Here is a 16,607-nt window from a genome sequence, read left to right as displayed (position 1 = left end):
CTCCTTTTAGTCGCCTCTTAAGACAGGCAGGAATACCTCAGGCCGATTCTAACCCCTGGACCTGCAGGGGGTGAGCAGCTTTGAGATTGTTGAGTAGTAAGACCTTACTACTGCCACGTGTTCAGGGGTTCTGGCAGTCGGAGGTCAACCAGATTGTTTTTGTATCACTGTTGATCCAGTACTGCAAAAGTTTTTGACCAAAGGCAACAACTTGTTTCAAACACGTCAAAAGTACACTCAAAAAGCACTCCATGTATGGTCAAGTACTTTCAGATGAGAATTAAATAAAACTTGTCACATGTTTTGTTTGGAATTCACTTAGCCTTGAAATGTGTCAGCTATTTTTTGCCATGTCCAGTATATGTATATGTCATTTCCATAATGTACTTGACATTTCTCACACTTTTGTACCAAATGATCTAGGAATGAGTAAATAGTTAAATAAATAATAAGTTATGGTCAGTGTTCACATCTGCAATGGATTTGTAGCTCCAAATTTATATAACTTAACCAATATTATGAGAAGGATAGATTGTTATGCACTGTAAAGATGACACATTGAATTGTAGACAGGCACAAATGAAAAGACAGTTACACATAGAGCTTTCAGCCAAAACCAGGGAAGGGAGAGGGATAGTAGGGGGGAGGAAAGAAGAGTACTGTCTAATGGAGTGAGCTGGGACTAGAAGGTGGCAGAACAAGGTTGCCAGGAGCAGTGCCACGACACTTGGGTAAGGCAGTGCGGGGGGGGGGGGGGGGGGGGGGGGCAGGGAGCAAAAATGTAGGAGGGGGGGGGGGGCAGGGAGCAAAAATGTAGAGAAGCAGCAAGGGGAAGAAACCGAAGTGTGTGTTGGCAGAGGAAGGATCACAATGAAGGCGAGGGGGCATGAACTGGGAGAAGACGATATGACAGAGGGGGATGGCGAAACTGTTGGGTGGAGTGTGTGGGGGACAGTAAGTTCTTGTAGGTTGAGGCAAGGACAATTTTGGGAGCACAGACTATGTACTAAGGGTAACCCCTATCAGCGGAGTTCAGAAAAGCTGGTGGTGGAGGGGTGGATCCTGGGTTGCGAAGCAGCCATTAAAATCAAGCATGTTATGTTCATGCTGCATGTTGTCCAAAGGGTGGTCTACTTTCCTCTTGGCGGCAGTTACGTAGGGGGCCACTCATGCTGGTGACAGCTGTTTGATTGTCACACCAATTTAAAAAGTTGTGCAATGATTGCAACAAAGCTAGTACATGACATGGCTGCTTTTCATGTAGCTCATCCTCTGACATGGCACCGTCTATCCTATCAGCACCTTCCAATTCATGTACCCACATCCTCACCCTCACCATGCCCTGCTCTTTCTGCCAACATACCTACCAGTCTTTTCTCCTATCCTTTTCTCTTCCCCGTTCTCCCCCCCCCCCCCCCGCCCCCTCCCAGCCTCCCGAAGGTGCACCTGACTGCCTTGTCGTTCCACCTTCTAGTCCCTGCTCGCTCTACCACAAGATGCTCTTCTCTCACCCTAACATAGCCTGCTACCCCTCCCCTTCCCTGACCCACTCCAAATTGCTGCATTCATTCAACGCAACAGTTGCAATCTGGCCAGAGCAGCTGGAGATAGCTCTCATTTGTAGATGAAGTGTGCCTGCTTCTGGGGATGATGTATGTGCATTTTCCTCTCTCTATCATGAAGAAGGCTTTGGCCAAAAGCTCGGTGTGTGACAGTCTTTTCATTGTGCCTGTCTACAACTCAATGTGTCATCTTTACAGTGTGTAGGAATCTATCCTTTTCATGATATTGTTGATATTCCAACTGGACTTTCCATTGTTTGACATGTACAACCTTCTTTCGTGTTTCCTAACCAAGTGCAAGCAATGATTAAATTGTGCCCTGTGCAAAATTCCACTAGGCATCCTCTCTTTCATTTGTTTGCCCAAGGCCATGTTCTCCAAATACTTTTCCTTCTCATTATTTTCCTACTGTTGGATTCCATTCCTTCATCACAATTAACAGGAAACTTAAATATTTGAATAATTTCTTTTACTTGATCGCACATTCTATCAATCTCTTCATTATCTGTGAAGCTAGATGACAAACATGTACTACTGAGGTACAAACTGCCTCTACATCTGTCTTAGCTACTATAATGCTCCCACATCCTGCTGATAGTAGCTCACCAACATTCCTACATTCTCATTCATTATTAGACTTGCTTGAGCATTACCTCTATTTGATTTTGTGTTGATTACTCAGTTCTTTTCTGATCAAAATTCCTATTCTTCTTGCCATAGCACTATACTGAACTTTGATAGATCCATTTCTATTTGAATTCTACCTACCTACAAACCCAGTTAAGGGGCCTGACCTCCCATACTCTGATCAACAATGAACTGTCTGCAAAAAGATCTAGAGGGGCCCTTGTTACATCCATCTATGCAACAAGCATGCACTTCACAGTGGATTGCAGTTGTAGATGTAAATGTAGAAACATTTTCTTTTTCAATGTAGAGTTGTTGCAGAATAGGATGCCGTAAAACAGTGAAACAAAATATGAATAAGATGTTAATTTTTTGACATTTTCTTCTCCAAGGTATGATGTGCAAAGGTTGCAGAGCTTGGATGTTTAAGAAAATTTATAACATTTGATTTTCACTTCGGATTTTTATCAACAGAATGTTCTGTTTCATTTATTGATTTTCCCTCGTGCATTATTTTTAATAGCATGCTAGCATTTCCCCAGTTTGAGACACTGTCCATATTCAACTAGGCTAGGATTCAGATACGAAAAATGACCAGGAAACCTTATTTGGATCCTACAATTAACTTTCCAACACAGGCGGATAAAGATGGTAGATTTCTAATTCATAATGTTTTCTCTAATGAAGCTCAAAGCAAGAAAATAATTGCAGAATGATTTCCACTCTACACTGTGTGCTGATACAAATCTTCGTGGCAGATTAAAACTGCGCGCAGGACCAGGGCTTGAAATCTGGGCCTTTGCCTTTCGTGGGCAAGCGCTCTACAAACTGAGCTACCCAAGCACGACTCATGACCCACAACCCATCCCCCAGGCATGGCTAATCCAGGTCACTGCAATTCATTGCTTTTTGGAAGTTTTGATGACAACTTCTGTAAAGTTTGGAAGGTAGGAGATGAGGTAGTGGTGGTAGTAAAGATGTGGGGATGGGTTGTGAGACATGCTTGCGTAGCTCAGTTGGTAGAGCACTTACTCACGAAAGGCATAGGTCCCCAACTTGAGTCCCAGTACGGCAGACAATTTTAACCTGCCAAGAAGTTTCAAGAAAATAATTGTGTATACAGTATAAAAATGCTCTCTCTGATCGTGATGTACAGTTAGTTAGGATAAATAATTTAGTGTCTTACAGTATTGATACTGCTTAGTGTAAACCAAATGGAATAATTAATGAGTCCCAAAAAATTTTCTTTAAGACTAGTTTGAAAGAGATGACTTGCGTGGAAAAGTGAAGCATCATTAGAGGGAATAAAATAACTTGTGAAAGGAAAAAGTAAATGTACCTCTTGGGAAGAACGAGTAGAGATCCTGCTGCAGTTGTTCCCTACAAAAACTATCAAAAATTCCTATGAAGAGTTATTAATAACTCAAAGAGTGTGCACTTACTTACTTACTCCTTGGCTCTACAGCCCTTGAAGAGCATTGGCCTGCATCACAATATCCTGCCATTCTATCTGATCCATGGCTTTCCGTCTCCATCCTCTGACACCCAGCTTTTTCATGTCTTCTTCAACTCCATCCATTCATCTCTTTCTGGGGCATCCCCTCCGCCGTCTGCCTCCAGCCTTGCCATCAAAAATCCTCTTACATGCTCTGTCTTCTTCCATTCTGACCATGTGTCCTGCCCACCGCAGCTTTCTTATTTTAATGTAGTGACAATGTCAGGTTCTTCAAAAAGGTGTAGTAGTTCTGCATTCGTACGAATGCGCCGAAGTTCTTGATCATATATTGGGCCATATATTTTACGTAGCACTTTTCTCTCCCATACGCTAAGCATCCTTTTCTCATTTACAGTCTTGGTCCACGTTTCAGCACCATACCTAACAACTGGTCTTATAATTGTTTTGTAAATGAGGATTTTGGATTTTTGTGATAGAAGCGAACACCTAAGCATGGGTAATGAGGCAAAGTAGCATCTGTTACCTGCTGCTATTCTGGCTTTCACCTCACTGCCAACATCATTTGCCTCAGTGATAGTCGATCCAAGGTGCTTGAAGTCTCTCACCCTTTCAAACTCCCTGTCGGCTATCCTGAGATTTGGTAGGTTTTGCCATATACTTGGTCTTTTTGACATTGACTGTGTCTGTTAATTTTATGTTCGTAACATTTTTCGAGTAGTATGCACAATGTGAATATCTGGTCAGTTGTTGACCTATTTCTTCTAAAGCCACTCTGATAGTCTCCAACTCTCTCTTCCACATATGGAGTAAGCCTGCTGGTTAGAATCTTGGAGAAAACTTTATATGCAGTATTTAGTAGGGAGATTCCTCAATAGTTCTGGCAGTTTAATTTATCTCCTTTTTTATGCTTGGGGCACATTATAGCTGCTTTCCACTCCTTTGGCATGCTCTCCTCTTGCCAGATATTCAGTATTATTTTATGAATTGTTTTCCACAGCGTTTCCCCAGCATATTTGAGAAGTTCAGTCTGGATCTGATCTTCTCCAGACGACTTATTGTTTTTAAGGTCTTAATGGCTGGCATCATTTCCCCCAGTGTAGGTTCTGGTGTTAAAACCTCTGCCTCATAGTAAGTTAATTCCACCAGTTTTTCTCGTTCTAACCCTTCCACTTCTGGGTTCAGTAACTCTTGGAAGTATTCTGCCCACCTGTTAAGTATTTTCTTACTCTCCCCTATCAAATTCCCTTCTTTGTTCCTATACATATTTGTTCTGGCTTTGAACCCAGTCTTTCCTTCTTTAATCTTTTGGTACATTTCTCAACATTGTTTCCTCTTCTCCTAGCTGTTCAATTTCTTACAGTTTTATTCTTTTCTACTGCTCTTTTCTTCTGTCTGCACTTTTCATTATATTCATTCAGATTTTCTCAAGTCCTTCTCTGCAATAATTTCATTCGTGCTATATTACGTTCCTCAATTCATCTCATACATTTTTCGTCAACCCTTCCTTCCTTTGAGCCCGTTCATGTCCTAAAACCTCTCCTGCTGCCTCGTGGATTGCAGTCTTACATTGTTTCCACATTACTTCTATATGTTCATTTGATGTCTGTCTCATTCTTAATCCCCTCTTCTATTTTCATCTGATATGCTCTCCGTATTTCTTCTAACTTAAGTTTCTTAATGTCAAACCTCTTTTGTTTGTGGCCTTTTTGTTTACTCAATAGTGAGATCCTTTGTCTACATTTAATTCTCACTAGATGGTGGTCTGAATTGCACTCAGCTCCACATTGGCTCCTAACATCCATTATGTCCGATTCGTGTCTCCGATCAATCATTATATGGTCTATCAGATTTCTGGTTTGTCCATCTGGTGAAATCCATGTTTCTTTGTGTAATTTCTTTTGTGTGGGAAACATGTACTGCCAACAGTCATCTTTTTGCTTATAGCAAAATCTACAGCCCTAAGTCCATTGTTGTTTGATATTTCATGGAGGCTATATCCTCCTATGGTTGGCTGAAAGGCCTCTTCTTTTCCCATTTTTGCATTCAGATCTCCTATTAATATCTTGACATCATGTTTGGGAGCCTGATCATACAGTTGTTCTATCTTGCTATAAAACTCGTCCTTTTGTTGTTTGTCTACCCTCTCTGTGGGTGCATGTACATTTATCATTGTAATGCTGAAAAATTTTCCCCTTAATCTTAATATGGACATCCATTCATTGATTGGTTGGAAGCACATCACCGCATGTTTCAATTCTTTAGCAACCACAAAACCTGTTCCAAAGGTATTCATCCTCTTGTCACTATAGAAGAAAAGAATGTGCACATTATGTCCAAATTCAGTGATTCCGACAACAAACTTAACTCTATATGGAATGTACTGAAACAAGAGACGGGACAAACAGCCACAGAATAGGATAACATCACTACTTAATTGAATGGAAGGGCTATAAATGATGAGTCACGGGTAGCAAATATGTTTAATCATTTCTTAAATATAGTACAAAATACAGAGACAAACACTTCAAGAGAAAAACCACTGCAGTAAATTGGAAACATGCATCTCTTATAAAAGTAAATCATACGAATATATCTCCAACTTCTTCTGAAATTAAGAGAATTATATACTCTCTCAAAAATAAAAATTCAACTGAACTGGATGGTGTTTGTAATACAGTACTGAAGATATGTTCTCATATAACAGGCCTTGCCTTAATTTAAATGTGTAAGGCATAACTAAGCCTAGCATTTTTCGAGAGAGACTGAAGTATGATATTGTTTAAACCCTCTATAAGAAAGGTGATGGGAGAGATGTCAATAATTACCAACCTTTTTCACTACTGATGTCATTTTGGAAAATTTTTGGGAAGGTGATGTACTCTTGAATAATATATTAACTGAGATATATCTCAAATGAGCAACAGTAATATATTCAGTAATTCACAGTTTGGGTTTCAGAAGAGTTGCTCTCTAGACAATGCCATTTACATGCTTACTTATAAAATTTTACAGGCATTAAATGACAAAATAGCAGTGGATGGTACTTTCTGTGACCTCTATAAGGCATTTACTGTGTGAATAACAATATTCTCCTAGATAACAGAGTTTTTATGGAACTGGTGGTATAGCCAACAAATGGATGACGTCACATCTAACCCATTAAGTTCAACTGCAATTCAAAAGGAACAATGATGTACATAATTACTACACCAGAAGAAAAAAAAATTCTTTATGCCACATTGAATTTGACACAAAAAGGGGTGCAACCAAAATTTTTGATAGCTTAGCCACTGACAAATGTCTGGCCAGCAACAAAGTAGAATTTGAAAGCAAACTCCTTGACATTTCCTTTTCTGTAAAAGAATTTCCATTACTGTATGGTGTAAAAAGATGGTGGGTAGGGAATTACTAACACACATTTGTATGCCAATAAAAAAGTAAATAAAAAACCCACTTGTAAATCATCAGTATGTAGCCATACATTTACAAAATAAATTATGATGTACGGCCTAAATATAAAATGGCTCGTTCCATATCATTATGATTTATTGTGCAAATAATTCACGGAACCAACTATCTAAATGTCTATCTGCATCTACATCCATACTCTGCAATCCACCGCAAAGTGCAAGGCAGAAGGTACACCCCATTGGTTTCTTCCTGTTCCATTCAATATGCAGCATGGGAAGAATGATTGTTTGAATGCCTCTGTGTGTGCTGTAATTATATTAATCTTGTCCTCATGATCCCTATGTGAGCAATACATAGAGGTTGTAGTATATTCCTAGAGACATCATTTAAAGCTGGTTCTTGAAATTTTGTAAGTAGACTTTGTTGGCATAGTTTATATCTATCTTCAAGAGTCTGCCTGATTGGTTTCTTCAACATCACTGTAACACTCGCCCAAGAGCCAAACAAACCTGTGACCATTTGAGCTGCTCTTCTCTGCACATGTTCAGTATCCCCAGTTAGTTCAATTTGGTACAGGTCTGACACACTTGAGTAATATTCTAGAATGGGTTATACGAATGATTTGTAAGCAATTTCCTTTGTAGACCGACTGCTCTTCCCCAGTATCCCACCAGTAAACTGAAGTCCACCAACTGCTTTCCCCACAACTGAGCCTTTGTGATCATTCTACTTCACATCTCTACATAGTATTACATCAATAAATTTGTGGCCAATTCCAACTATGACATGTTGAGATTATAGTCATTGGATACAACAGGTTTTCATTTTGTGAAGTACATAATTTTACATTTCTGAATATTTATAGCAAGATGCCAATCTCTGCACCACATTGATCTGACTAAATATTTTTGCAGCTTCTTTCAGACAGTACTTCATTATAGATAACTGCATTATCTTCAAAATCATTAATATACCACATGAACAGCAACAGCCCAACACATATCCCTGGGGCACACCCAAAGTTACTTCTACATCTTACGAGGACTAAATTTCAGACACCATGCAGTGTCCGCCCTACCAAAAAGTGCTCAATCCTATGACAAATTTCGCTTGATACCCGATATAATAGAACATTTGACAATAAGCGTAGGATTGGTACTGGAGTCAAATGTCCTTTTTGGAAATCAAGAAATAGTGCAAATATCTGACTGCTTTGATCCAAAGCTTTCAGTATGCCATGTGAGAAAAGCGCGAGCAGGGTTTGGAAGGTAGGAGACAAGGTACTGGCAGAAGTAAAGCTGTGAGGACAGGGTGTGAGTCGTGCTTGGGTAGCTCAGATGGTAGAGCACTTTCTCGTGAAAGGCAAAGGTCCCGAGTTCGAGTCTCGGTCCGGCACACAGTTTTAATCTGCCAGGAAGTTTCATATCAGCACACACTCCACTGCAGAGTGAAAATCTCATTCTGGAAACATCCCCCAGGCTGTGGCTAAGCCATGTCTCTGCATTATCCTTTCTTTCAGGAGTGCTAGTCCTGCAAGGTTCATAGGAGAGCTTCTGTAAAGTTTCGAAGGTAGGAGACAAGGTACTGGCAGAAGTAAAGCTGTGAGGACAGGGCGCGAGTCGTGCTTGGGTAGCTCAGATGGTAGAGCACTTGCCTGTGAAAGGCAAAGGTCCCAAGTTCAAGTCTCGGTCCAGCACACAGTTTTAATCTGTCAGGATTTCACATGATCAATGTTTTTGGAATCCATACTGGCTGGCATGAAGGAAGTCTTTCTGTTCACTTTATCCCATTATTTCTTTATTGTGGGACCTGCAGCACATATTATGTCACACTAGGACATAATGCAGTGAACTGGTATAAAGTATGCTAATCAATATCTTATTTTAGTATATAAGCTTATTTCAACTTTACTGCCTTCAGCAGTACATGTTCTGATGTTGTACATATGGCATAGGCCTATGTCAACTTTGAGTAAATCATTATTGCTATCTACAGATGTTCGATGTAATTTTTTTTTCCAGCAATGTTTTAAAGTTGTTTTCTAATTTTCTGCTGTATGAATATTACATTTTTTTCTTTTTTTTATATTACAGTAGTAGAAATTCAAGTTTGATGGCTAGTTGTTTACGGGTCATTCCATGTCAAGTCACCCAGGCCTTGACACCAACCATGTCAGATTTTGATGAAACTTGGTACAATTACTTCTTTTATCATCCTGAAAGCACTTGTAAAATTTTTTTGCTCTATCTCTTATAGTTTTTTTTTTTATAAATTTTTAAAGTTTTTAGATTTGGCGTTGTTTCAGCAGTCGGAAACTGTAACTTAAACGTGTCCTCACAACTAAAAAAAATTGTATATTAAAGAATACTCAAGATATCAGTATGAAATTTTGGAATAAGTTTGTGTATTATATCTAAATGTTAAAAAAAAATTACCATAAAGATATATTAGATACTTCCAAATGAAAAAAAATTTTCAAGTTTTTTTTTTTTTAGCTATTAGATAAAAGAAAAATTATGTTGGCTTTTTAACCTGTTTAATAGTTATCTAATTTTTAAAATAATATTAATTATATTTTAAAAATAAAAAATACCAAGTGACTTAGACACCGAAAATAAGTTTTTGTCTTCTTGGAGTAACAATGTACACTTGGATTTTGTATTGTTACTCCTGTGTTTTGAAGTAAAAAATTATTAGTGTTAAATAGTGCTTGGATAGTATTTTATTAAGTTCATTCGAGCTCTCATTAAGTACTGTTACTTAGTTTACAGAGATTCTTTTCCAATATCCTATAAAAGTAACCAGAACAGTAATCAGACCAAAAGTGAAATCAGTATGTCAGATATTCAAACCTGTAGTGTAGGGTTATTTAAAAAATCTGTTTCCAAACAACCTACACACCTTCAAAAAAGTTACAACCGGTATCAGAATTGAGTGAGGAAGAAAAAGATTTGATCCACTTGCGATCTGGAATTAATCTGTGTGAATTTAAGAATATATGTTCACACCACAGCTACTACTTTTTAAATGTTTTTGAAAAGTATCAAACAACATGTGTAGACCCACTAAAAAAAAACACAAAAAGCCCATCAAAAAATCGTTGAGAAGTGTAGGCTTGGATCTTTCTAAACAATTACTGACAAAAAATATTAGCATAAAACCTGGACAAAAGCTTTGCTCAACATGCCGTAACTTTTGTGAGGAAAAATTAAGAGTAGAAGTCAATGAAAGTGAAACAGATGATGAAGTCATGGTTGAATTAGAATCATTGGAATCCAGAAATGAATCCCTCGTACAAACAAACATTGCTCTTGATTATTTAGGTTTAACACCGATAAAGCTTCATGGCTTGTCAGAACAAAGTAAAGGGTCTTATTTTAAAAGGAAGGTTAGCAGTATTGAAAAGACTGCAAAAAAGGCGGTTTCAAAAGCATTAAATTATGATGCACCAAGTTCTGATGATGACGAAGATGATAAAAGTGTGGTTGAGAAAGCAAAGGATTTTGATGTAATGATTTCTCTTATGAAAGTTCATCTGTTGGGAGGTCTAGAAAAATTCAGATTCTGACCTTGGCTCCAGATTCTTGGACTCGAAATAAAGTGATGAAAGAATTTAATGTAAGTGAGTACATGGTGCGACAAGCTAGAAAGCTAAAATCTGAAAAGGGTATTTTGGAAACTCCTGGTCCAAAAAAAGGTAAAACTCTTTCTGAAAATACAGTAAGACTTGTAACAGACTTTTATGAAAAGGATGAAAGTTCCAGAGTGCTACCTGGAACAAAAGACAAAGTAAGTGTTCAAAAAAATGTGTACATGCAAAAAAAAGACTCATTTTGTGTAACTTGAGAGAACTCTATTATTCTTTCAAATGGGAGAATCCCGAGGTAGAAGTAGGATTTTCAAAATTTTGTTTCTTGAGACCTAAATGGTGTATCCCTGCTGGTGCTGCAGGCACACACACTGTATGTGTATGCAGTATCCACCGGAATGTTAAACTATTACTGGATGCTGTGAAAATTGAAGAATCTTATAAAGACCTAATTAAGATGCTTGTGTGCAACACGGAAAACCAAAACTGCATGCTACATCATTGCGACAGCTGTCTTGCAAATACTGCACTAACTGAGTACTTAACTGAAAAACTAAGTGAAGATTATGATTTAGAAGAAGAAATTGTAATCAGTCAGTGGGTTAACACAGACAGGGCAGAAATGATCAAACAGTCTATCAGTGTTGAAGACTACATTTCTTTATTGGTTAGGTCATTGGAAAAGCTCACCCCGCACTCGTTTATAGCAAAATCCCATTGTGATGGATTTCAGTGAAAATTATTCCTTTGTTATACAAAATGAGATCCAAAGTTACCACTGGAATAGAGGTGGTTGTACTCTACACCCAGTTGGGAGTTTTTCTAAGAAATGAGGAAAACAATGTTTTTGTTTCCAACCACTGTTTTATTAGTGATGACCAAGAACATGACACTGGTTTTGTTAACTTTGTACAAAAAGAAATTACAAAGTGGCTGTCATTACATCATACTGACATTGACTCAGTTCACTACTTTACAGATGGTTGTGCTGGGCAGTACAAAAATAGAAACAGTTTTAAAAATTTGACTGAACACTTGAGAGACTTTAATTTGAAGGCCCAACACTCTTTTTTTGCAACAAGTCATGGGAAGTCAATTTGTGATGGCCTAGGAGGAACTATTAAAAGAATTTTAAGGAAAGCCAGTCTACAGCTTTCAGACAAAGAACAAATAATGACAGCAATCGATGTGTATAAGTTTTGTGAAAAAAATATTGAGAACATTCATTTTCACTTTATTGACAAAAAAGAAGCTGATTTGCTACGGTTAAAACTAGAAAAACGTTTTTCAGCAACCCGAACCATTCCTGGAAGTAGAAGTTTTCATAACTTCAAACCACTTCCAACAAACAACCTTGAAATTAGAAGGACTACAGATAGTGTAAAACCCTCCTTAGTCCTTTCTTTCCATTCTTCTTCTGATTGAGTTCGTGTTGAACCATCCATAAATTGCTATGTGGCTGCAAATTATGATGGTAACTGGTACTTTGGACTAGTAAAAACAATATTCAATGATGAAGAAGATGCAGAAATTCTATTTCTACATCCTTCAGGACCCGCTGCATCATTTTATTGGCCTGAAAGAGAAGATTCCTGCATAGTGCCTTTGGAGCACATAGTCTGTGTAGTAGATGCACCTCAATCAAGCGGCACTGGCAGAATGTATTACTTCAAAAAAGACTGTATCAAAAGAACTGAAAGCTCTTGGATGAAGTGGAAGAACAGTTTGAATCAGCATTAATGTTTATTAAAAAGACAAAATTACTCAAAAAATGCAATGTTTCAAGCAATCAGTTGGGTTATACATAAGTGTCGTAAGTAAACTATCTTCGTACATAATTCTAATGTAATCTACTATAATTAATAAACATGTTAAAAAGCCATCATTATTTTTGTATTATCAAGTAGCCTATATGTTTAAGCGTAAATTAAAACAAATTTGAGCATTCTATCAGGTCTGAGACTCTAGATATTGCAATTCTTATAAAACAAAACATCCGTTAAAAAAAAAGGAAAAAAAATACATATATATATTTTTTCATAGAAAATATTAATATATTTTAATAGCATCATTTTTATCTTCAAATACGTATAATAAATAAACTTGCTGCAAAAATTCATGATGTTATCTAAAACAGTTTTTAAGATAAGCAAATTTAAAGTTTTGAATACAAATTAAATTGACCATTTCCGAAGGTTCAGAAAACGCAAAACATAAAAACTTTAAAAATTTATAAAAAAAAAACTGTAAGAGATACAGCAAAAAAAAAAAAAATTTGCAGGTGTTGTCAGGATGGTATTAGAACCATTTGAGCCAAATTTCATGAAAATCTAAGGAGGTGGGTGTAAAATTTATTTTTTATTGGGTGATTTGATATGGAATGACCCTTACTAAAAGTATACGACAGTTGTAGAAGTGAATTGGGGCAATTCTCCTCAGTTTTTCTTTACAAAGAAACATTTGAAAATGGAGTTAAGCATTTCAGCTTTTGTTATGCTGCCCTCAATTTCTGTTCCTGTCTGATTCGCAAGAGACGGGGCATTAACTTTGGTGCCACTAACAGCCTTTACATACAACCAGAATATTGTGTTACCCTACTACTCTTTATCAGACATTTCCCACCACTGATAACAATACCATTTGTACTAATCTGAGACTTCAACTAGTACCTTCTGCTCATTTGCCTGTTTATAATATTAACAGTAGACATGTCTACATAACATTTCTCTGATCCACTCCTAGAATTATTTCTGTGCCAGCAGATGAATCTTCATTCCTGATTATGTACAGTACACTGACTGTCACAGATTTTTCATCAGAACTGGCAGATTAAATGTCAGGAAGGAGCACAATGAATTTTTCTGTGGTTGCATCTGCCTACCTACCTGCATGGTAGTATACACAATGCTAGCTTTCCAAAGGAACTTAAAGGCTATCTGGTGAAGCAGAAATTTTACAATGTTAATGAGTGCCTGTTAAATTAAATTTACACATATTTTTCTTTGTAATGGATAGTGTCAACGTGCAATCAAAATGGTTGTTCCTTGGGAACTAAGTGATACTGAACGTTCTCTGTTTTGAGTGTGTCATATTTTACAAACACATTTTCTGTAGGTGAAGTACATCTAATCCTGCAGGGTCAAATATAACTCCATTCAATTGAGGTGTGTTAACAAGAGTTTACTATATGGTATCAATCTACAGAGATGCTTGTGACTCCATAGACAGTTTAACACAGATACTATCAATGGCGAAAACAGGAGTGACACACTTCCTATAATATTGATTCTTCAAATTCCATTGATCATTTACAAAAGGAATATTATGATTCACTTAAGGAGCACTGAAAGAAGGCACAGAAGATGAATCCCTGCATAATCTACCAACAATTAAAGCAGCATGCTCTAGTTCCCCACCTACAAGTGAGATTTTTGTAGTTTCGCTCAGAAAGACGTTTGGAAGAAGCACTACTCAAGTTGTGTGATTCCACTAATGTAGCAGACTGTATCGCTGTAGATCTGACTAAGGAATGGAAGCTGAACGCTTATCAAATTGCAGTACCACAGTTAGTGGTTTGTACCGTTTAACTATAGCGTTACAGAAACAAGGAACTTCAACGCTGAATAACAGGCAAAATTCGTTATTTTTCTTCACAATGTAATACGAAAACTTTAATAACGTGATTTACATACGAAACATTCAAAACATTTTAATGGAATGGCTCGGTGTACTGTCCTCACGTACTTAGACGATAATACATTAATTACAGCAAAACGGAACGTAATAAATATATTCTTCTTAGTCACAAGACACTTTGTAAATACAATTCCATACACACACATACACACGACATGTTAATCGCCATGAACTGAATGTTAAAACCCACCTTTCAATGACAAAACTGTATACAAAGACTCCCTGACTCCAACTATCGAAAAAAAAAAAAAAAAAAAAAAATTAGAATGTCTTGAAATTAGCTTTACCTGGGCTTCTTTAGTAAATGTCGGAATTTCTTCCTCTCCTTCGCTTTCTTCCGACGACTCCTCGTTCAGCGCTCTTAACCTAATCATTGTTAGATTCCGCACAAGGAAATCTCCAAGATCAGGTACCCGGTGTTCTACGCTCTTACGGCGTCTATTTTATAGTTGCTATCTGTCCATTGTTTACGTTTACCTCTCTCATCATTGCACTGCCTTGCCTACTGTCACTCCCCCCCACTCATTATCCTATGTTTATAAATTGCATTGTATACCAGCCAAAGATACATCTGCTGGTCGGAAGCAATAAACTTAAGAAAATCGCAAAACTCTCATATTCGTAACAAACTAGCAGAATTAACTGCAAGTACGTTTTGCCACACCTCAGTTATAGGCATTTTTCTGATGCTTCTACCTCCTAGATAAAAATTGACAATTAATTCGTGCGGGGCATATTTTTTGTCCTTTCGAATTTGAGTTTTTTAATAAAGTGATAGCTTAAAATATGATATTTCGCGCATTTATTCTTTTATAGAGTGTGAAGTTACATTTTCCTTCTTCAATTAAGCAGCATACTCTTAGTTGTAGATTGTAGTGCCCTCCACTACACCATTTCACAGAATTATATCTGCTAGGCCTAATTTTTAATGTTGAATTCCTTCTTAGACTATTCTACGCTTTTTTCTTAGCGTGAAAGACCAAACAGACTGCTGAAATTCTAAAATGTCATATGTTAAACTTAACTTTGAAATTATCTTTGGCTTACCTTCGATAATAGTTATCATGGCAGGCGACAGGTAACGGAGTGGGTGGGATTGTTATGAAACTTTTTTATTCAGTGCCATTGTTTAAAATGTGAATTACGGTCTGATGACAGTGCGATGAGCGTTTTCGGTGACTTCCGAAATGTTTGGGCACAGAGATTCCCAGGAAGCAGTTTGCCAGCAGCTTGGGAAGAAGATGTCAGAACAAACCTTGCCAAACACAAACAGAAAGTTGCAGTCTTGAAGGAAGAATTAGAGAAAGAAGAATTTTACGTGGAATATCTCGAAAGACTTTTGTTAGACGTCGAAAAACACAGATCGAAAGCTTCAGACAACGAAGAATCGAGTTCCGAAAAAGATGATGCTCAAAATGAATCCAAACGCGCAGCTAGTATTAACGAAACGTCCACCGAAGCAGTTGTTGACGGAGTAGGAGAAGTAGAAAAGAGTATACAGCACGAAGATACAGTGGAAAGGAATGACAGTTCTGTCCATCAGTGTGTGAGTGAATTAGCGTCCCCTGAATCTAAGGTTTCCAGATCCAATAGTGAAGTTACAGAGAGGCCATCAGGTTGTGGTAAAGGGCATGACAATAGACGTTTGAGGAGCATAACGCACCCGAATATATCAAATTATATAACAGTTATTGAAGTTAATGGATTGAATGCTGCAAAGCGAGAAGGGCAAAAGGATGCTATCAACAAAGAGCAAAAGGATGCAGCCAACAGGGATGTACCCATTCCGAAAAAGGTACCTCCAAAACCACCACCTAAGAGGATTAGTAATGTTCGAGGAGAACTTTATTCGGTGATTGCAGCTGAAGATTTAGCATGCACCAGGCTGGATGAAAATGCTAGTGATACATTGGGTAGTGCTTCAAACAGTGATAGAGCTGAGAGAAAAGAGAAGAATGTTGACACTGACCAAAGTGACACAGCATTCAGTGATAGGAGTGCTAGCAGTTCTCTTGAGCGAAGTGCTTCTGGGGAAGATGGAGTTAAAAATAAAAATGATGCATATAATCTTACATCAAGTAGAGATTCCATAATGAGTGACAGTGGTGAAGGTTTAAAATGTTTGCAGCAGGATGATGAAGAAGAACCATACTATGATTCTGTCGCTCAAGATGGAGACTATGTTTATTTACAAACAGGTATGAATCGTCAACAGTCTAGTATTATTTCTGTACATTATTAAATTATAACTGCAGTTGTATAGACC

General features: G+C 37.6%; 2 protein-coding genes across 2 annotated transcripts in view; one reads left to right on the top strand and one right to left on the bottom strand.

Annotated features, from left to right (window-relative positions):
- LOC126199114 (calcineurin-binding protein cabin-1-like) overlaps positions 1-14,893 on the bottom strand; it is a 249,429-nt gene extending 234,536 nt beyond the window's left edge. The window contains exon 1 of the mRNA XM_049935872.1: positions 14,629-14,893. Within this exon, the coding sequence (XP_049791829.1) occupies positions 14,629-14,715 (87 nt within the window). The 5' untranslated portion in view covers positions 14,716-14,893. The remainder of the gene's footprint in view (positions 1-14,628) is intronic.
- A 526-nt stretch (positions 14,894-15,419) lies between these two features.
- The window catches only part of LOC126199105 (active breakpoint cluster region-related protein), a 122,080-nt gene continuing 120,892 nt past the window's right edge, over positions 15,420-16,607 (top strand). The window contains exon 1 of the mRNA XM_049935862.1: positions 15,420-16,539. Coding sequence (XP_049791819.1) covers positions 15,504-16,539 — 1,036 coding nt within the window. The 5' untranslated portion in view covers positions 15,420-15,503. The remainder of the gene's footprint in view (positions 16,540-16,607) is intronic.

This window comes from Schistocerca nitens, chromosome 1, assembly GCF_023898315.1.
Source record: "Schistocerca nitens isolate TAMUIC-IGC-003100 chromosome 1, iqSchNite1.1, whole genome shotgun sequence".
Taxonomy (NCBI): Eukaryota; Metazoa; Arthropoda; class Insecta; order Orthoptera; family Acrididae; genus Schistocerca; species Schistocerca nitens.
The sequence above is the reverse complement of the archived record's forward strand: the minus strand, read 5'-3'. Positions and strand labels throughout refer to the sequence as shown.